This window comes from Lepidochelys kempii, chromosome 4, assembly GCF_965140285.1.
Source record: "Lepidochelys kempii isolate rLepKem1 chromosome 4, rLepKem1.hap1, whole genome shotgun sequence".
Taxonomy (NCBI): Eukaryota; Metazoa; Chordata; order Testudines; family Cheloniidae; genus Lepidochelys; species Lepidochelys kempii.
This window is the reverse complement of record NC_136383.1, coordinates 20,438,077-20,460,874: the sequence shown is the minus strand read 5'-3', so window position 1 is coordinate 20,460,874 and position 22,798 is coordinate 20,438,077. Positions and strand designations below refer to the sequence as shown.

At 42.7% G+C, this 22,798-nt stretch overlaps 2 protein-coding genes across 2 annotated transcripts in view; both read left to right on the top strand.

Moving 5' to 3' along the window:
- SNCA (synuclein alpha) overlaps positions 1-22,798 on the top strand; it is a 103,324-nt gene that overhangs the window by 10,251 nt on the left and 70,275 nt on the right. Inside the window, exons 3-4 of the mRNA XM_073340686.2 lie at positions 3,061-3,102; positions 11,299-11,444. Coding sequence (XP_073196787.1) covers positions 3,061-3,102; positions 11,299-11,444 — 188 coding nt within the window. The remainder of the gene's footprint in view (positions 1-3,060; positions 3,103-11,298; positions 11,445-22,798) is intronic.
- Positions 13,787-15,612, top strand: LOC140909942 (uncharacterized). Its single transcript, XM_073340034.2, has 2 exons — positions 13,787-14,382; positions 14,971-15,612. The coding sequence occupies exons 1-2, from the start codon at positions 13,803-13,805 to the stop codon at positions 15,120-15,122; spliced, it is 732 nt and encodes a 243-aa protein (XP_073196135.1). The 5' UTR covers positions 13,787-13,802; the 3' UTR covers positions 15,123-15,612.

The window sequence follows — 22,798 nt, the reverse complement described above, 5'->3', positions numbered from 1 at the left end:
ATTATTTCTTGACTTTTCACCCAATGGTCCAAATTCTGCCTGAAAACAGGAGTAATGTCCACCCCCCTCCTCCTGTGCAATCACATGAACCATGTATACATGAAAAGTAGTGTGCACATGTGCCACTATTCTGCCTGAATTGTGCAATCTGTGCAGAGAGGCCATTGCTGAATCAGAGTGTACGTGCAGCCCATGTTTCTTGCCTGCGAGTTCATGCTCTTTCCCCTTCCACAGCCCCTGTCATGCAGGGCACCTTTCTATGATGTTTTGGAGTGGCCAGAATAAAGACAGCCACTTCCCATCATATGCTCCCACTGCTGGCTGCAACTTTACTTCGGTGAGCCCCTGGGCCTCTCCAGCCAGAATTAGTCCCACAGAATTCAGCCACTGTCCTTACAGGACTGTATTCTGATGCTGAGCAAAGCCTAAGTAAAAGGGAAGCTGTGCTACAACACAGCACAAGTAAGGTATCACCATGAAGTGTGAAGCCAGGAAAACTGCATAGCTAGCTGGCTACTACCTTCTGCCAAGTATGAATTTGCTTATGAAAATCTGTGCTTTGGATGGATCCACTGGCCAAACTCTCATGTGGGCAACAGGCCCACTCTCCACAGACCTGATTCTTTATCTCAGTTATAGTAATGTAAATCGGGACTAACTACACTGAATTCAGTGGAATTATACCTGTGTAACGCTAGTGTAAGTGAGGTAAGAATCAAGATATATATTCCTTTCTGGAGATATCTGCTGTGGAGAATTCCTCTGTGAGGATTTTTTGCTGCTTTACCCCATTTCTCCCTACCCCAGCTGTACAGTTAAACATCATAACCATGCTCTTATGTCACTTGAAGGATTTAGCCCATAATAGCAAGGGAGTCAATCCAGCAAGGGGCTGAGTGCTCTGGCTCCAATCCAGCAAAGCACTTAAGCACGTGCTCAATTGTAAGCACATGAATTGTCCTACTGAAGCCAATGAAGTGCTTTGTAGGCCGTTTCTACAAGTCAATGGAATTGCTCGTGTGTTTAAAGTGAAACATGCTTTGCTGGATTGAGGCCAGAGCACATATGACGTGGGATTGAGCCCTGGTGATTTAAGAGGAATCCTTACACATTGAAAGGACTTCTGCTTTGTTTTTAATCAGATAGCTCAGAAACCTTGCAATGATACCATTTGGAATGGAGAAGAACATCTTGTGTTTTTCCTTGCACAAATTGAACAATGAATATAAAGAGGAAAGGACACCATTTCTTTACCCTTTGTTCTGATCATTGGCTATTTACCTAATTTTCAGACAGAGACAATCTTCTCCAAAGTACCCAGGGCAAGTCTGGCATCTTCATTTTCCAGGCTAGAGCATGAAGTCATTTCACATGACACAAAGAAATCATTCATTCTCTCTCTCTCCTTATTCTTATTCTGCTCTTACTCTTTAGTAACAAGACATTTTCAATTATGTAAAAGTTCATAAATCTGATAGTACAGATAATAAACCCCAGGGTTTTAGTTTAACAAACTGGCACCAGTAAAGTACGAAACATAATGCTGATGGAGAGTATGTGCTGTTCTACAATATTTACATTTATATTAGTGTGGTACCCTAATGTGACAACTCTAAAGAATCACTGACTGTCTCTTTCTTCTAACGCTAAACAAAAAACTTTATTAGAATAAGGAAAACAATGTTAAACCTCATGCTACTTTCTCCCTGCTTCACCGTAGAGCTTCTGCCTAGAATTTTCCCTAGAGCCTCTTGTTTGGCTTCCTACTACAGATTTAAAGAAACAGTGCACATGCACACTGTTGAAAAGCCCTGTATGCAAAACAATGTGTGTATACTGAATATGATACATAAAAATTATCCAAATTAAAAAAATAATATAGCTAGAAGTCTCTAAATACTAACTCCTTGGAAAAATGTTTTCTAATATAATAATGTGCATAATAAAGAAACGAAATGCTTTTTAAAATTTAGATCTCAATACTGTCCCTTGAAGACCTAGCCCAATGGTATTATAAAGCTATTACTTTGCCTTCCATGGTATGTATCACATACCCATTCTCTGCACTGTAAATTGCTAAGCATGGTAGGCCAGAGATGAGCTCATCCCCTTCACATGTAGCTAAGTTATAGAATCAGAGAACTAGAAGTCCAGGATGGAAAAAGACATTAAGGGTGGGATTTTCAAAAGCACTCCCTGTAGGTTTATTTCTGCTCCCACTGATGTGAATGGGAGTTTTACCACTGACTCCAGTGGAAAGAGCCCATTTCCTTTCCAATGCAGGATTTTTCCCTAAAGAGCCAGGATGCATTTGCATATGCATCCCAAAATTTGTTTGGTATCTGTGGCTGCCACATCACACTGTACACTCATGTCCAGTATTATATCTGTTACCTCTAGGCATCTCTCAGCATAGCTGCTTTCCAGATTCCACTCTCATTAAACCATTTGTTTTAGATTACTTCCCACAGAAATATTAGCTTGCACTTTTCCAAAATGAATTTCATGACCATGTTTCTATTATCGCTGTGCCCTTTTATATCATTTTCCTGCCCTAACTTTTTGCAGTTCCCCCCAGATTACGACCAGAGTAAAGACTGCAGGATTGAGTTGTAAATCACATATGCTAACCTGGGTCCTGAAACTACACAGCCTTACACACATGAGTAATTTTATGCATATGCGACATTAGTTGAACTGCTCACATGAGTGAGGTTATTCATGTGCAAAAGTTTTTGCAGGATTGGGTGCTTACTTCACAAGCTGTTTACTAGAACACCTAACATGGATGCTTCCCCCACTCCACAACTCAAAACATGGCCACTTATCTTCACCCTTTATTGGTGGTTCTCCAGGTGATCTTCAGTCCTTAAGCCATTACTTATATCAAGCCCAATTTGAATTAATTTTAAACATCTTATGAGACACTATCACGATTTATTAAAATCAGCTGTGCTATATTTACTGCTTTCCCATCACCCACTCACTTGTACCAGTATTTGCTAACTGGTATTTCGAATGCTCATAACTTCATTGTAAAATGATTTTTGCTTTGTTTAGGTTCCAGGACCAGGGATGGAGTTGTTCATGGTGTCACAACAGGTAAGCACACAAGTACATTATTTTAACTGTCTTTTTATCTAAATCTATGACAAATCAGCCATCTAGCTGTTAAATGGGTTCTTCGTCTTTGCACAGCCTCCACCATAGAGATTGACAGCCCTGTTTGGGCAAGTCTCTTTCTCCTTGCGTGGGCAAGAAGGGCACCAGGTGTTGAATGTGGGAGAGGGTGAAAGGGAATGTATTTGGGGGATATGAGGTAGAGTAGGATGCTTGTGTATCTGTCAGGAGGACTGAGACCCATGCTGCCAGATGATTTGGGGGATGAGGGTGTTGTAAAGTGGGTGACAGTTGGCCTGGAGGTGGAGAGTGCTGATGCTACTTGGGGATTAGGAACTGGGACCAACACAACCAGTGACAGGGAGCAGAGTATGCAGAAGCTAGTGGTCAGGAGGTCACTCATACCAGGGATTGTGCAAAGCACATGGGAAGGAAAGGCTGTAGGAAAGTAGGGAGCATTTGAAGCACACAGTAGAGACCAGTGTCAGTAGTCAATAAGTGGTGGAGCGTTTTAGGCAATGCTGGAGCTGCTGTGATGTAAGCTTTCACCTTGTGCAGATATTCCAAGGCCCCCCCGAGGAGAATACATCTGGGGTCTGTATCACAGGTGGCACCTCTGCTTTTTTATCTGAGCCATGCCCTCTTTTTCTTGAACTGTTCTCAAACCTGAATGAGTCACAGGGTTTGAAACTCTTCCATGGCACTAGAGAGTATGGAACTGGCGGATGGTTCTCTTTGCACCATTTCAATATATGAAGGGACACAGTAGAATTGAACTCATAGGGCCTGATCCAAAGCCTATGAAAATCAATGGAAAGAGTCCCACAGACTTCATGGAGCTTTGGATTGGGTCCATAATGAAGAGTGGAAGTGATATTTTCCCAATTTTCTTCATCTATCTGTAGAGCTATACCTGTCTGAATTTGTACACAGCAGGTGATCTTGTGTTTGTCTAATCCATTTAATCTATCTGAAACCGGAGCTCTAGCAAGCAGTGTCTAAGCATTTACATTCTATTGCTCTGTTTTCAACTGCTCAGAACTTTCCAAAACTGTCACTTTTTGGCCTGAAATTTACCAAAATTGGCCTCTTCCTGAGGACGATTTTTTCCCCCTAGAAAGTTTGAGCAAAAACAATTCAGCCATTTTTGAGAATAAGGAGAGGGCAAAATAACATTTCTCCCATTGTTAAAATTATTGTGATTTTAATTAAGGTCTGGCACTGAAGTAGGCAGGAATAGGAGGCTAAAAGCTGGCAGGGAAATTGCCCTTTTGGGAGAAGTGCCTTTCAGAATTGTCAAGAAATTTGGTTTGAATTTGTCACAGTTATGAAGATTTTAAAATTGTCCTTGCAAAGTACAGTCTATTTCAACAACATTAGCACTTTACAATTTGAAAAATAGGCTTCATGGGGCATGCACATGACCTTATTAGCTGTACAGTTTAAAAGTCAGTGAATCTGTGCATTGAATTGATTTGGACAATAACAGGTGTGGTCAGGCAAAAATCAGTAAGCAATATGGTGCAATAATCAGTAAGATGCAAAGTCAGTGAAACTCTTTGATATCCACACAGAGCAGTTAGGACTTAAGCTTTTAAGCTGTTTGAAAAATCTGCATAGTACACTGAATTCCACGCAATTTATCTTCTTTGGAATGATCAACGCAGGGCATATTTACACTTCATCTGGGTACTGCCTCCCAACCCTTGCAGATAGACACACACTAGCTCTAAAAATAGCAGTGAGGATGATGTGGCATGGATGGTGTCATGAGCTATCCACCTGACAATGGACCAAGGGGAACAGAGGGCTAGCCTGTGCCACAAAATCAACTCTACTCTTCTTAGCATGCTATCTCGAGCAGATCTAGCGCATGTCTGTCTAAGCATGCTCGTAGGCACGCTTCCGGCTGCAGCATAAACATTTACTTAAAGGCTTGCGAAAATACCTGAGCAAGAAGTTCAGCAATTCTGAAGACCACTATGAAAGTTAATAGCTCAGATAAGGAATTAGAAAAGAAAGCAGTCTGGGGTAAGACAAAGACTTTTTCTATTGTCTACTGCCCCACCGAGAAGCCCAGAGGAGATAAATAGCAGTTGATTGATTGCTCAGCTGTACAAACCCTACATTTTTTGAAGAAAAACTTCTTGGGAGGCTTATTTAGCCCTGTCTCACATCATATGCCAAATGAATGGTTGAGGAATAAGGAGGATGTTTTAGCAGCTAAGCAACTAGCTGTGACAGTGCTGCAAAATTTAGCCTTAGGACACACACTGAGGCATTCTAAGTTGTTACAAATCCCGGCTATAAGGTTTTCAGCCTGACATCAATCTAAGCTGGCCAGAGCTCAGTTAAGGGGTAGAAGGAGGAAGAAAAGGAGACTCCACTTGAACTAGCAGAGGATCTGTGGTGATTGGTGTGTCCGATGTGTGGTGTATCTAGACAACCAGCATGGACATCCAGATAATTAAGTGGTGGTGATAATGACCAACTGGACTTGAACTTGAAAAGTCCAAGGACACTTTGTGAACCTGTTGAATTTGCAGAAATATTCGAATATTTTTGTGCAGCAGCCTAGCAGGGATGAAAGCTGCCTATCATGAAGAAAGTAGAAATGATTTATTGTGAATCCTGTGAATACCAGTCTATGTCTGATATTCATGAGAAGGGGGATTCCAGCTGGATGCATTACGCGTATGAGAGGGTTGGGAGGGGGAGGGAAGACGTAAAATTTTGTTTGTAAGACAAAGAACATAAGGGCATCAGTTCCGCTAAATGCTGCTTCAGTGAAAAAAATTGACCACAAAAGGATCATTATGAATTTTAGGCAAACCAGAATAGAATAACATAACTGACTGATGATAGGTCTCATCCAGCTCAGGAAAAGGCTGACACCAAGCTGAATAGACAAGGCTTAGGTTTACTGATAGTAATTCCATAATATTTTTATTTAATTCTGTGCAGTTGAGCTCCAGTAATGGACTTGGATTGTTGAATGTAAATTAAAAATATGAAATGGGTCATACCTTTGTACAATTACAGTGAATAGAGCAAACTTGCTTCAAAAGCTGGAGAACGCAGGTTCTAAAGTGAAGCAGTATGGTTTCATATGGAGTAAGTGACTAGAGAACTTGCTCCCTCCAGTACAAACCGGGGAAACTGGGTTTAAGAAATGAATCTTTGGATCTGAACAATTGGTCTGGAAAGGAAAGATAGTGGGTGGATCCAGATTTGTATTTCATTATAGCTAATGATTGTGTCATATATGCTAATAAAGTGTCCTGTAGACCAGTCCATGGAAATTAATCCTGATAAATCATGCTATTTTCGTCTAAATGTGTGATTGAAATATGAAATGTAATGAGTTGTGTCATCTTGAATGGGATTGGAATGTTTCATATAACCTTGTGTTGGAACCAGAGGGGAAGAGATTGACGATTATTTAGCCAGTAATTCAGGCAGGCTGCCTTAAGTGGCTTCAGAGCTGTACTCTCAACATTAGCTTCACCATGGAGTAATTCTGACTTTCCGGTTCCAGCCAAATAACTGATACAGCGAATATCTTGATTAGCACCAGAAGGCTTGAGGCATTTCATATACATTGTCAGCAGCAACTAGTGGGCATAATCAAGTATCAGAGGGGTAGCCGTGTTAGTCTGGATCTGTAAAAGCGGCAAAGAGTCCTGTGGCACCTTATAGACTAACAGACATATTGGAGCAGAAGCTTTCGTGTATCCGACGAAAAGCTTATGCTCCAATATGTCTGTTAGTCTATAAGGTGCCACAGGACCCTTTGCCGCTTTTACTGGGCATAAGATGGTTTGATTTTATCAGGAATAGGGATGTATTATTGAGAAATGGCCTGGAGAGGACTGACGTTATAATCAGTCACTGCTGGTTGGCACTTGTTAGTCAGATTGCCTGCCTTGGAGATAGTCCCCCCACTCTTCGAGCCCTGAAGATCACCTTGAGGGGACTTTTCTCAGCCATGGACTGGCAGCAGCCATGTGATTGTCCATGGTTAATCTGGCTGCACCCAGATCTGCAATAACCCCGTGGGGCTTTTAGACACATAGAATAAAGCTATACAAAGTGGCCATGGATATTTGGCACTATGGACCCTTGCTGCCTCAGCATGCTGTTGCTGTATTACTGTGGGGGCTGATAAACTGCTGCATTCCCAAATTACTACATAGAGTTTTGTATGGGATATGGTTTGATCAACCTGATTAGATTAATTTGATGATTTGATATTAATCCACTTCATTCTAATTTGATTATGTTTATAAACAAATCAAATAAACGTGTGCTTTTGTTTTGTTATTTAGTATAGACAGTAAAATTATATCAAATGGAAGCTTGTGTGGTTTGGATGGCTCTTCCTTAGAGTTAGGGTTCCCGAGGAGTTCCAGAGTAAATAAGAGACAACTCTTTGATGCACCTAGTGGTGGTACATAGAACTGCCTTGTAATCCTCTTATAACTGGTACCTGAGCAGGTATCTTGGTTTCTGAGGGAAAATTGACTTCTCTATTGCCCATTTCTTTCAATAAGCAACATGGGCTCCAGAAACCGTGAGGGCTTGAGATAGACAATATGAGCCGATCAGCTTACAGGCTGACCAGTTCCCTGTAATCGTATCAATACTCCTCACAAGCAGGTAAGAGGAAACGCTCTCCCAGTCTCTCTGTGCTTTTAGCAGAGGAGGGGGCATGCACTTTGACATCTTCTCCACAACTGCAGTTTGTTGCACTTACATGAAGGGATCTGAGAGATCATTGCCTCAGCACCTCTAGCCCCAATCTTACGCCAAAGTATGGGCCTCTGTGACTCCGTGGGAGACACCTAACCTGCTTAGGTGCTTTTGAAAATCCCCCTTGGTACCTAGCAGCATCTTCAGGCACATTTGTAAATCCACACTAAGTGACTTTTAAAAATTGATCTTAAAGCTCACGGTCGTGCTTTTGAAATTTTTATACAAGAATATTAGCTAAAATCTATTCTTGGCAAACCCAGTATAATACTAACCTTGTATTTCTGGGCGAGAACACGCTTTGGGTGGCATGCTTTACTCACGTTCTGCAGAAATCATCTCTGCTTATTGTTTCGAGATGGAAGCACTTCAAATGAATATTTTGTCTCTGGAGAAAGCAGCTTTTCCCAGGAAAGCTATTCAGCAGCCTCTCATGATTGTTGAGATCTGTATCCCAGCCCAGACTAATGATTTGGCAATGGTGTCTGAGGTAGTAAGACAGAAACTGGCAGATGGGGTGTTCTCAAGCCTTCACTTGTGTGCACAGAGGCAGACGCACATCGGGTTCAATGCTCAGCGTTGTTATTTTCTTTTGCAATGTGTTTTATTCTTTTCCCTCTAAGCCAGCAGGATGCAGTTACACTTTGCATTTCTGTTGGTTTGTCTTCCTGTTTCTTTACATACACTGGGTGCTATTAAATATGGACCTAATGCAACAATTTCTCCTGTAGACTGTAACAACAAGCTGTTCATATTGTCCCACAGTAAACAGTAAATCTCTTTAATGGCACCTATTGTGTCTCTTCTGTCAGGTTAACCTACAGTACTGGGAGGTGAACTCTATAGCTACTCTTCGGGTTCCCATCTTTTGAATTTTTATTACGATTATATTACTAAAACCAGTGACAGCAGTCAGATTCCTTGTCCCTTTTCCTTGTTTGCATGCATGTACTAAAACTTTCCTGAGGAGAAATACATCCCTTTTCAGGAAAAGAAAACATACGCCCAGGGAGAAGGCTTTCTCTATACACTGTAGTGTATTAGCAACTGTAGTCAATAGACAATCACCCTTGCTATATGTCAACTGTTGTCACCTTAATGTAATCTAAGAAATGTGGTTTTAATAATGGCATTGTGTACGAGCCATTGTATATCACAACTGCATTAATACATCTGTGGGGCCCCAAACTTCAGTATATTTTTCCTTGTTTTGTCAGTGATACAGAGTTAATAGGGCAAATCTTTAAATAGTATAAATCTGCATGATTTGATTGAAGTCAATACAGCTATGCTAATAGTTCTGTTAAAACAATGGAGCTAATGTTAGTCAACAGCAGCTGAGAATTTCGCCTCTTGTCTTCATCAGTGCTCCTGTTTTTGACTAGAGGTGGTCGAAGTTTTTAATTTTTTTTCTCAAAAAGTGCTTGTTTTTATAAAAAATGTTAGTGAAAAACATTAGACTTCTGGATAAAAATCAACACAACAATCTGTTTATTGAGGTTTTTTTTAGTTGTTTTTGGGTTGTGGTCCTCACCCACTTTTTTCACCTTTCCTGCTTCTCCCCGTCCCGCATTTTGCCACTGGAAGGAGGAAAAAGCTGGAGGAGGAGGGGGACAAATAACAAAAGCCTTTACAATTTGTTCAGTTTTTAATTTCTTTATTCAAAAATGGAAAACGTCAACATTTTTATGATTCTTTTAAAATGCAACATTTTTCAGACATATTTTCCAAACATACTCACCATTTTTAACCAGCTCTGCTTTTGACAATTCTTTAACCCACTCTAAATAAACTGGAGAGAAAACAGCTAATCAGTTCAGGGCAGAGAAAGTTCACTCAGAACTGTCAAAAGTTCTCTGGGCATCCACAGGTCCCTGCTTTGGTTGGAGTCTCTGGCAGGCTCTTCTCTGCAGTTTTTTTCCCCAAGGCAACACGTACAACATTGTGGTCTTGATTCATGGCTGCGGCTTCTAGCTGCTACTGCAATACAAATAATAACCATAAGAAAACAGTTACAGTCTGAAGTTCAACTTCCCACTTCTATTTTACTTCCATTGGCAGTGGGTATGACAAAGAGTTAAGTCATTTGCATAGACTTCCTGCTAGCTGTCCTTTATTACCTAACTTGTTAATAACATTTTCTAATGGGGACACTTGTTTGTGTGTTTTCCCCCCAGCTATTTTCTGTTGATGTTGTAATCGCTTATAGTAATCTGTAGAATGAGCCATTTGATATAGGAAGCTGAAATTATTTCCATAAGAAATGGAAGGAATCTAATTGCTGGAAAGAAATGAAAATTGCCAGAAGAAGAGCAATGTGTTTGTGCACCACTTACAGGGTACAGCTTGATCTGATTTCTGTTATTTTACTAGTAAAATTGTGGGTGTGGATACATCTTGTGGGCCAGAGTTTCAGAAGAGTTTATCGACCATTTGGACACCAAAATAAATGATCAGATAGATTTTTTTCAAGAGAAGCACCACATTAGATGTTGATCACTTTTGACAGTCTGACCCTTGGTGTTGGTGACTAATTGGGAGTTGTGCTCTTTTGAAAATCTGGACCTGTATCTTTAAAGCTCGGAGTGATATGGTCCTAATCCTGCTTTCTAGATTGATTTCACAACAGTGCAAGCTGCTGGTGGGGGAGAGCCTTTGGGAGTGAATGACCAGAAAGATCATTGTAAGATTCCACAAGGCAGAATGGAGAACTATTGATGTGTATGGAGGGTAAATGTATTGTCGTCTCCCTAGAGCCATAGATCTGGCCACTAGCTCAGTTTGCTCTGATAGCTTTGGTTTGTATTTATTTTTTGTGTGACATGGGCTTAAAACCCCACACTGGAGTAAACCTTTTTCTGAGAACGAGGTCTTCAGAATGTTACTCACAGGCTGAGAAACAATGGCTCCTGTTTGTTAGGAAAATGTTTTTTAAAAATCCTGAGAAATTAATAACTGGAATTTGACTAGTTCACTGAATTGTTTCTGATTAGCAGTAGCATGCAGTCAGTGTGTTCTGTGAACTAATCAAAATGTGGTTTTTGCGTTGCATTGAATGTAAATGTTATGAAATGTAGATGGGCATAATAAAGGGCCTTCTGCTAAAAAACTCTGTCCCACACAGTATAACCTGATAACTAAATGAATGAATGGATGTGGTCAGTAAAGCCTTACCAAGCAACAACAGTTGAGCCACAAATAGATCCTTAATTCTAGTTGTGCTACCACTATTTGTATGATCAAATGATGATGTTTCATTGCTTATGATTCACTTGGGACGTACAGAAATTGTAATGGTCTCACTGTCTGTCCATTGATGCTGCGCTGTTGACTTCTGTATTAATAAGCCACTTTATCCTCTCATTCCATGACTAACCTTCATCTCCCAGTACTGTAATGTATTGTTAATCTCTTGCTTTTCTACAGTGGCTGAGAAAACCAAAGAACAAGTGTCTAACGTCGGGGGAGCTGTGGTGACGGGAGTGACGGCAGTAGCGCAGAAGACAGTGGAAGGAGCAGGCACGATTGCTGCAGCCACTGGCTTAGTCAAGAAGGATCAGCTGGCCAAACAGGTTTGTTTTAGTTACCAGATTTTTTTTTTTTTTTGAAGGTGAGGAAGTGACCAAATCAATGGGGCCTCTGTGAGTCCACTGATGTAAAGGACCTGGGTGATGTTGGTAGCTGGCTGCAAGCGTATATGTCTGTCTTTTGATCTTGTGGAGGGTATTTATGTGGTGAGGTTTACGTTGCTACATGAGTGAGAAATGAAAAAGCAAAGGGCTTGAGGAAGTTGGGAGCTTCAACAGTACCCCAGCTTGTTAACCCCAACAGTTAAGCTTGTAGCTCCTTTCTGGTTCCTTTGAAAATCTCAGCCTACAAAACAGAAACATGTACATTAAGGATGGTCCTGAATGCCTTCTAATGGGTCAAACTAGAATGCTGGAACTGTATGGGATGGCTGCCATTTTGGGGATTGAACAAGTGACCTCCAGAGCTAAAAGCATAAGCTGCTACAACTTGAGTTGAAGGGCCAACTCATATCCTCTGTGGATTGGGCACAGAAGGAGCAGTGTAACATATCCTCACCAGTTAATTACATTGGCATGCTCAAACATTAAGAAAGTTTTGATCCAAATCTAAACTTTGCAGCAGACTGCTACCTCCGTACCTATAATAAGATGAACTCAAAGCTTCCTCTGAACTTCTCCGACCTCTGCAGGTCAGATTCCTTTCTAGCGTGTTGTATAAAAATAATTGCCATTATTTTTGTTTCAGCCCAGAGGCTGCCATTATCAGTTGTTCTATACCATCAGTTCCTACATTTTGGTATTTGATACACTGTCATGATATTTCTATACTTACGTCAGAGAAAAAGTATGGTCTCAGATATAAAAGTGTGGTAACTGTTGGTAAATGATGACTTCTTAATGACAATCATGGTGTTTGTTGATCTCTTGGGACAAAAACAACCAAAAGACAGAAGTAAAACAACTCGTGTTATGTATTATGCACAAATATTTTTAAAGTGAGAGGAAAATAGGAGAATGAAAAGAAAAAAACATTTGCAAAAGAATGGATTTTAAATGTAGGGTATTATGCTGCACTTAGACTGAATAAATTGCTCTGTGTAATTTTTTCCCATTTAATAGCAAGATAAGCTGTTAAAATTGAATTCTCTCCAGTAACTCTTCTATATCCTTACTAGACAGAAATGCACTTTAAAGAGTCTCTTTATTGTTTTAGAAAAAGAAGAATTACCCTGTTAGTGGGCAGTTGTTGCATAGGAGGAGTAGGTTAGTCTCAAAACATCACATTAGTGGTTTTGTTATTTTTTTCAAGCAATTTTCATGTTTTAATCCTTTTAAATTCAAATGTAAAGAAAATGCTGCCTTAATGTGTCCCAGGTGCTTTCTACAAGCTGTTTTGTAGCATTTAGAAAATTAAATATGTAATGAACTGTCAGGAGATGAGATGAGTGAAAAGTTATAGAGCCCACACCCTTATTTTCTGCTAAGTTTTGTTGTATCTCTGCAGTGGCTTTACAGAGAGAATTGCATTCTTTGCTGTTGAGTAGCTCTTGGAACTTGAAAGCATTCTATGCAGTGTCATAGGCATCAATTTTACTACTGTATATGATTACCATTTCACTCTTAGCAACTCCTAATGTTTGTGATTCCTGACTTTTAAAATTATAACCTTAACATTACATTAATCTACATTTATATTTCCTTGTATTTTTTTAAGAAAAGCACTACTCTGTACTGATTTTACTGTTTAATCCCACTTTGCATAGTGAAAAACGTATATAGCTATGAAACTCATGAGCAATAACAGAATAAAATCCCATCCATAGAACCAAAGAACATCTGTAGTGTATATTTGTATTATTCCACAATCCTATAAATAGCATAATACAGTCTAAGCATAGTTGAGATTTTGTACTTTTGGATGTGAGAACCAATTTTTCTATTTCTTACACTGTCATTAGTTATTCATTCCTATTTATTTAGGCTAAGGTTGTCAAAGCCCTCTGGGCTTCTTTGGCCAACCACCTCATTAGCATTCAAAACTCTTAGCCCTGGTCTACACTAGGACTTTAGGTTGAATTTAGCACGTTAAATCGATGTAAACCTACACCGGTCCACACGATGAAGCCCTTTATTTTGACTTAAAGGGCTCTTAAAATCGATTTCCGGACTCCACCCCTGACAAGTGGATTAGCGCTTAAATCGGCCTTGCCGGGTTGAATTTGGGGTACTGTGGACACAATTCGATGGTATTGGCCTCTGGGAGCTATCCCAGAGTGCTCCATTGTGACCGCTCTGGACAGCACTCTCAATTCAGATGCACTGGCCAGGTAGACAGGAAAAGAACTGCGAACTTTTGAATCTCATTTCCTGTTTGGCCAGTGTGGCAAGCTGCAGGTGACCATGCAGAGCTCATCAGCACAGGTGACCATGATGGAGTCCCAGAATCGCAAAAGAGCTCCAGCATGGACTGAATGGGAGGTACAGGATCTGATCGCTGTATGGGGAGAGGAATCCGTGCTATCAGAACTCCGTTCCAGTTTTCGAAATGCCAAAACCTTTGTCAAAATCTCCCAGGGCATGAAGGACAGAGGCCATAACAGGGATCCGAAGCAGTGCCGCGTGAAACTTAAGGAGCTGAGGCAAGCCTACCAGAAAACCAGAGAGGCAAACGGCCGCTCCGGGTCAGAGCCCCAAACATGCCACTTCTATGATGAGCTGCATGCCATTTTAGGGGGTTCAGCCACCACTACCCCAGCCGTGTTGTTTGACTCCTTCAATGGAGATGGAGGCAACACAGAAGCAGGTTTTGGGGACGAAGAAGATGATGATGAGGAGGTTGTAGATAGCTCACAGCAAGCAAGCGGAGAAACCGGTTTTCCCGACAGCCAGGAACTGTTTCTCACCCTGGACCTGGAGCCAGTACCCCCCGAACCGACCCAAGGCTGCCTCCTGGACCCGGCAGGCAGAGAAGGGACCTCTGGTGAGTGTACCTTTTAAAATACTATACATGGTTTAAAAGCAAGCATGTGAAAGGATTAATTTGCCATGGCATTCGCAGCTCTCCTGGATGTACTCCCAAAACCTTTGCAAAAGGTTTCTGGGGAGGGCAGCCTTATTGCGTCCTTCATGGCAGGACACTTTACCACTCCAGGCCAGTAACACGTACTCGGGAATCATTGTACAACAAAGCATTGCAGTGTATGTTTGCTGGCGTTCAAACAACATCCGTTCTTTATCTCTCTGTGTTATCCTCAGGAGAGTGAGATATCATTCATGGTCACCTGGTTGAAATAGGGTGCTTTTCTTCAGGGGACACTCAGAGGAGCCCGTTCCTGCTGGGCTGGTTGCCTGTGGCTAAACAGAAATGTTCCCCGCTATTAGCCACGGGGAGAGGGGAGTGTTGAGGGGGTAGCCACATGGTGGGGGGAGGCAAAATGCGACCTTGTAACGAAAGCACATGTGCTATGTATGTAATGTTAACAGCAAGGTTTACCCTGAAAGACTGTAGCCACTGTTTTATAAAATGTGTCTTTTTAAATACCGCTGTCCCTTTTTTTTTCCCAACCAGCTGCATGTGTTTCAATGATCACAGGATCTTCTCCTTCCCAGAGGCAAGTGAACATTAGAAGAAGAAAAAACGCACTCGTGATGAAATGTTCTCTGAGCTCATGCTGTCCTCCCACACTGACAGAGCACAGACGAATGTGTGGAGGTAAATAATGTCAGAGTGCAGGAAAGCGCAAAATGACCGGGAGGAGAGGTGGCGGGCTGAAGAGAGTAAGTGGCGGGCTGAAGACAGAGTTGAAGCTCAAATGTGGCGGCAGCGTGATGAGAGGAGGCAGGATTCAATGCTGAGGCTGCTGGCGGACCAAACCAGTATGCTCCAGTGTATGGTTGAGCTGCAGCAAAGGCAGCGGGAGCACAGACTGCCACTACAGCCCCTGTGTAACCAACCACCCTCCTCCCCAAGTTCCATAGCCTCCACACCCAGACGCCCAAGAACGCGGTGGGGGGGCCACCGGCCAACCAGCCACTCCACCACAGAGGATTGCCCAAAAAAAAAGAAAGCTGGCATTCAATAAATTTTAAAGTTGTAAACTTTTAAAGTGCTGTGCTTAAAGTGCTGTGTGGCATTTTCCTTCCCTCCTTCACCACCCCTCCTGGGCTACCTTGGTAGTTGTCCCCCTATTTGTGTGACGAATGAATAAAGAATGCATGAACGTGAAGCAACAATGACTTTATTGCCTCTGCAAGCGGTGATCGAAGGGAGGAAGGGAGGGTGGTTAGCTTACAGGAAAGTAGAGTGAACCAAGGGGCGGGGGGTTTCATCAAGGAGAAACAAACAGAACTTTCATACCGTAGCCTGGCCAGTCATGAAACTGGTTTTCAAAGCTTCTCTGATGCGTACCGCACCCTCCTGTGCTCTTCTAACCGCCCTGGTGTCTGGCTGCGCGTAACCAGCAGCCAGGCGATTTGCCTCAACCTCCCACCCCGCCATAAACGTCTCCCCCTTACTCTCACAGATATTGTGGAGCACACAGCAAGCAGTAATAACAGTGGGAATATTGGTTTCGCTGAGGTCTAAGTGAGTCAGTAAACTGCGCCAGCGCGCCTTTAAACATCCAAATGCACATTCTACCACCATTCTGCACTTGCTCAACCTGTAGTTGAACAGCTCCTGACTACTGTCCAGGCTGCCTGTGTACGGCTTCATGAGCCATGGCATTAAGGGGTAGGCTGGGTCCCCAAGGATAACTATAGGTATTTCAACATCCCCAACGGTTATTTTCTGGTCTGGGAATAAAGTCCCTTCCTGCAGCTTTTGAAACAGACCAGAGTTCCTGAAGATGTGAGCGTCATGTACCTTTCCCGGGCATCCCACGTTGATGTTGGTGAAACGTCCCTTGTGATCCACCAGAGCTTGCAGCACTATTGAAAAGTACCCCTTGCGGTTTATGTACTCGGTGGCTTGGTGCTCCGGTGCCAAGATAGGGATATGGGTTCCGTCTATGGCCCCACCACAGATAGGGAATCCCATTGCAGCAAAGCCATCCACTATGACCTGCACATTTCCCAGGGTCACTACCCTTGATATCAGCAGATCTTTGATTGCGTGGGCTACTTGCATCACAGCAACCCCCACAGTAGATTTGCCCACTCCAAATTGATTCCCAACTGACCGGTAGCTGTCTGGCGTTGCAAGCTTCCACAGGGCTATCGCCACTCGCTTCTCAACTGTGAGGGCTGCTCTCATCTTGGTATTCATGTACTTCAGGGCAGGGGAAAGCAAGTCACAAAGTTCCATGAAAGTGCCCTTACACATGCAAAAGTTTCACAGCCACTGGGAATCGTCCCAGACCTGCAACACTATGCAGTCCCACCAGTCTGTGCTTGTTTCCTGAGCCCAGAATTGGCGTTCCACAGCATGAACCTGCCCCATTAGCACCATGATGCATGCATTGGCAGGGCCCATGCTTTCAGAGAAATCTATGTCCATGTCCGGATCACTCACGTGACCGCATTGACGTCGCCTCCTTGCCTGGTATCGCTCTGCCAGGTTCTGGTGCTGCATATACTGCTGGATAATGCGTGTGGTGTTTAATGTGCTCCTAAATGCCAAAGTGAGCTGAGCGGCCTCCATGCTTGCCTTGGTATGGCGTCCGCACAGAAAAAAGGCGTGGAACGATTGTCTGCCGTTGCTCTGACGGAGGGAGGGGCGACTGATGACACGGCTTACAGGGTTGGCTTCAGGGAGCTAAAATCAACAAAGGGGGTGGCTTTACTCAAGGAGTATTTCAGGCAGGACTTCACGGAGGGTTCCAATAAGAAATGGTGCACCTAAGTTATTGTTCTTATTGGAACAAGGAGGTTAGTCTGGCCTCTGATTGATACATGGCTAGATTTACCTCACTGCACCTTCCCTGTGAGTGACTGCAGTGTGACCTAGAGGAATGAGTCCCCTAGACGGGGGAGAGGGGGAAGCAAATGAGTACAAAACAAATCTGGTCTATTTCTTGTTTTGATACACTCCATCTATCTTTTACATCTTTGGCTGGCAGCAGACAGTGCAGAAGGACTGCATGCCATTCACATCTCAGGGCTGCTCGGCAGAAGATGGTACAATACAACTGCTAGCCATCCTCATATCTTGCCTGCCTGGCAGAAGATGGTACAGTACGACTGCTAGCAATCCATATTGCCGGCCTGCCCGGCAGAAGATGGTACAGTAGGACTGCTAGCAATCCGTATCACCTGCCTGCTCACCATAAGACAGTTCAATAGGACTGACTGCAGGACTAAAGAGAATGACCTGGTCAAGTCACTCCAAATTTAGTCCCTGCGCCTGTGTCTGCCCAGGCGCTCCCGGCCGACGCGGCCAGGAGCACCTCGGACATGATGATGACGGCTACCAGTCTTATTGCACCGTCTGCTGCCATAAGGCAATGGGTTGCTGCTACTGTGTAGCAATGCAGTACCGCATCTGCCAGCACCCAGGAGACATATGGTGACAGTGAGCTGAGCAGGCTCCATGCTTGCCGTGGTATGGCGTCTGCACAGGTAACTCAGGAAAAAAGACGCGAAACCATTGTCTGCCCTTGCTTTCACGGAGGGAGGGAGGGAACGGGGGCCTGACGATATGTACCCAGAACCACCCACAGCAATGTTTTAGCCCCATCAGGCATTGGGATCTCAACCCAGAATTCCAATGGGCAGTGGAGACTGCGGGAACTGTGGGATAGCTACCCACAGTGCAACACTCCGGAAGTTGACTCTAGCCTCGGTACTGTGGAAGTGCTCCGCCGAGTTAATTCACTTAATGCACTTAGAGCATTTTCTGTGGGGGGACACACACTCGAATATATAAAACCGATTTCTAAAAAAACGACTTCTATAAATTTGACCTAATTTCGTAGTGTAGACATACCCTTAGGTAGCTTTGAGAATTTCTGCCTTATTGTTACAGAGTTACAACCGTTTAAATTCTTTTTATAGCAAGGTGGGGTGGGGGCTTCTCTTCTGTATAATACAAAAATGAGTGAATGGATTTTGCTCAAATTTGCCAGTTAAGTTCACATTTGGGCTGAGGCCAAGAATGGAACATTTCGGCTAAAACTGAGTATTTTTCAAATAGCACGTGTCTGACCATATGAAATTGGAGTGTACAATGGACATTTGGATGTAACTTTAAGTAGCGTGTGTGTGTGTATATATATATATAAAATGTTCTGTGTCAGTTAAATAGTTCATAACCTGTGTTTGGTGCCCGGTCCATAGCGAGTAAGAACCTTCTACTCTTACTAGTAAACTAACTCCTTTAGCTCAATTGTTAGAAGTCTGTGCCTTTGTGTCCCAAGCTTCCCCCCTCATGGATGACTAATAATCGGGGATGTTACAAAACAAATGATCTAATATCCCTGTGTGCAAGGTTTGAGCTTGCATACTGTTCTCACGACATTTCTCATTTTGTAAAGCTAGAAATTAAACCATATTAATTGGAATTGGACAGAAAGAGGGTAATGAGCTGGGGTTTCCTTTGCACACAAATCCAGGATGTTTGCTAGTGTGGTGTCACCTTCTGAGTTTGCTTCCAACTTTTTGATAAATTGTGTCTCCCAGTTCATGTTGCCTAAGCGATTAGGCCCGGATTCTGCAGATGACCGCATGTGAGCAAACTGATATAGGTTTGGAGGGACCCCATGTGGGCACGGCACTCTGCCCACGCACTTTCAATTGCAGGATCAGGGCATCTGAGATGGTTGCGATCAGCTCTCTATAAATACTTGGCTGCAGGACTGTCAAAACCGCTAGACACTAATATCCGTTTCATGTGACTGCTTTTTGAGGTTAGGAAGGGGTTTTCATTTGATGATCTTGAAGTATAAAGCAGGATAGAAATGAAATATCTCTGCATTACCAGGTCCCTCTTACCTGAACTGTTTGGACTTGATTCCCTCAAGATTTACACTAGCACTTGTGAAGGATTATATCACGGATTAACCGTTTCACTAGCTAAGTGATCGCTGGCATTATTCTCAAGAGCAAATAGCAGCTTAGTTGTGCCTTTCAAATTCCTTGTTAGGGAGAGGAATCACAGGTGTAGCAGAATGTATTGTTCATAGGTAGCTGCAAAACTACTTGTGGTATAGAAACTCTGATCAGCTGCTTGGAGAAATGCTTTCTGTGTGGGCTACATCCATCTGAAGGTGCCTAATATTAATCTTTAATACTTCCTCTAAGAAGTTAAATATTGGCTGTGTATCATTCTACATGGCCTGGAAACATGAGAAATACTGTTAGTGATCTAACTGGAGACCGGACTGGAAGGCTTCTGTTACCATGAACTGTCAGCCCAAATTCTAACAACACTATAGATGCAGGCAGACCTTGACTGAGAAGTGGTTTAGTGACAAATTAAACTGGTTTACAGGGCTGATTTGTTCATTGGCAGTTTCAGTGCTGCCTATGGGTTTTATGATTTTGGAGGAATTTACTTGTGAATAGCAAAGGAAGAAGTGTCACACTTAATATAAAGTTCATAAATAATTTTAAAGGGTTAGAAAATTTTTGGAAAATGTTTTAATAAATGGTTAATCAATTCCTATAAATAGTTATACAGCCAAAAAAGTCAGTAGTTGCTTATAATCATTGCCTATTACCATCCACGTGTATATCATCTATAACACATATTACTTGTGTAAAATGAGAATGAGAAATCGAGATGCTGAGTTACTAGGTTCTATGTTTGGCTTCAACTTTTGTTTGGTTCCCCCATCTGTCTACTGTATGAGTCATGTTTGGTAATAACGCTTAATCTCGTAATGATCAAGGAGAAAAATGGAGAAAATAAGATAATTATATTTACAGTAAGAGAATATGCTTTCCCCGTGTATAGAGAGCTAGCCACTAAATCCCTTGGGTGTCTGTTTGCTTCAGTCACACCACGTGTAGCTTCCATTAGCATCAAGGAGAGTTAAAGAAGGAGTACCATGGAAAGGACACACTAAAGTTGTGGTTTTTAACTCACCTGGATTTAGCTTTTGTTACAGCTCATAAACAAATCTCGGGGTGCATTTTAATTCTAGTAAAGATAGTGATGATTCTTTATGTTGTGATCGCATCCAAAGGCCCTATTCAAGATCAAGACTCGTGCTAGGCGCAGTGTAAACATATGTTTAGACCTGGTCCCTGCCTTGAAGAGCTTATTGTGTTATGAAATAGACTTGCACGCCTTCTCCTTAAGGTCTTTAGTTTTATATATCTGATCTCTTGTAAATCCTACAGTGGAACAAAAAAGGCTTTCCAGTTTCCACAGGGACTCTAAAGTGGCAGGCTGAATTGTGCTTGTGAGTATATAAATACAGTATGTGAGGCTGGGTGATATAGTTCATCAGTGTAATTACCGTGCTTTCACTGCGGAAAAAACCTGTTATGTGAGGATTTTGTTGACTATGATGTTAAATAATTCTTTTCTACAGGAAACCTCATTCAACTAAAAACCCTTATTAGTGTATTTTGCACATGAAAATGAATACAAAAGCATAAAAACAGTAGGAATTTTGCAAGTTCCCTTTCCTTTTTCCCTCTTGATATAATATGGCCATCATTCTCAGGGCCGGCTCTTGGTTTTTTGCCGCCCCAAGCTCAGGTGGGGCTGGGGCTCGCAGGCGGCGCGGGAAGTGGAGGGAGTGATGTCACCTTCTCACGGCGCCTGCAGGGGCTTTCCCTTCTCTCCCGCCTGGCCGCACAGAGAAGCCCCGAAATAAGGGGTGGCACAAGGCAGTGCAGCAGCCAGTGTGCAGAGGAGGTGGTGCAGCCCCTGCTTCCCGGCAGGACTCGCCCTCTCCTCCCCAGGTAGCAGCTGGGCCCTGGCAACTCAGCATCCCGGGGCTGGGGCTTCCCCTTCCCCTTCCCCTCGCCCCGTCTAAGTGGCACACCTCCGAGAGCGCAACTGCCCCGAGAAAAAAGGATGGCCGGAAGGCCGCCCCTGGAAATGTGCAGCCTCAAGCATGTGCTTGCTTCGCTGGTGCCTGGAGCCGGTCCTGGTCATTCGCTAGATTCTTCAGAAGAGTTTAATCATTGTTCCGCAATGGCTGTTCAGTGAAAGAGGGCCAGTTAGGCCAGCTGAAGAACACAACATAAAAGCGACTGTAATTCAGCTGCCTCTTTTTGCTACTTCTCACGGTCAACCAGCTTTTCCCATACACCTGCTGACTTTTACCAGTCCCTACCTCTCTTCTTGGGGTCACCTTGATCAAATTACTCTCCACACGGATCTTTGATCCCCTGGTGTGTAGAGGAGCTCTGGGAGGCATTGTGCCCAATAAGAAGTTGTGGCTCAAGTACCTCAAGAGACTCTTATGTGTGGAATGTTCCTTTTAAGGTTGGTGAGACCAGAACAACTCTAATTCGAATTCAGCCAACCGGCGCCAGAGTGAGGTCCATGCACTTACTATTTGTACACTTGGGCTGAATTCCAATTTGAATGGGCATTAGGCATCAGCATCGCTTAAATGGCTCAGGCTTAATTTTTCATTGATTAAATGTTTCTTTTTCTTTTTCTTTCTTCTTTCTGTTAAACACACACTTTAAAAAACTGGGTGATGCATCATCTTTAAAGATTTCATCACCCCGTAATGTGGACTAGGGCTTTGGGGTATTCCTTCAAATGCACTAACTAGCACTCCTGTAGCTGGAAGAAACGATAACTAAGGGTACACAGGATGATTTTAATCTCATTTAAAATGGATAGAAAATGCCAAAACCCGATCAGCAAAGTCTTCCACACATTCACTTCTGCTGACAATGTCAAGTAGTTTAGGCTCAAAATTTGACCTACAGTAAAGTTATTATCTTGGGGAAACTGCCTCAAAATTTGAAATGTCTAATTTTTAAAAAACAAAACAAAATCCCTGTGTATATATTAGCACTACAGTAGAACCCCAGAGTTACAAACACAGGGTTATGAACTCACTAGTCAACCACACACCTCGTTTGGAACCGGAAGTACACAATCAGGCAGTGGCAGAGACAGCCCCCACCCCAAAAGCAAGTACAGTCAGTGTTAAATGTAAACTAGTAAAAACAAAGGGAAAGCACCATTTTTCTTCTGCATAGTAAACTTTCAAAGCTGTATTAAGTTAATGTTTAGTTGTAAACTTTTGAAAGAACCACAATAACATTTTGTTCAGTGTAACAAACATTTCCGAGTTACGAACAACCTCCATTCCCGAGGTTTTCATAACTCTGAGGTTCTACTGTAGTTCTCCTCAACACTACATGGAATAGAAATTACTCATTTATGCCCTGTTCAGAAGCCCATTGAGATCAGTGGAGTGATGCCCATTGATTTCAGTGGTAATTCGATGTCTCCTAAATATAAGTAGAAAATATGAGGT

Excerpts from the sequence above, each read along its gene's own strand:
- LOC140909942 (XM_073340034.2), top strand. The coding sequence starts at position 13,803 with ATGCAGAGCTCATCAGCACAGGTGACCATGATGGAGTCCCAGAATCGC. Across the intron at positions 14,383-14,970 it reads AGGCAGAGAAGGGACCTCTG|CTGCATGTGTTTCAATGATC; the intron begins GTGAGTGTACCT and ends TTTCCCAACCAG.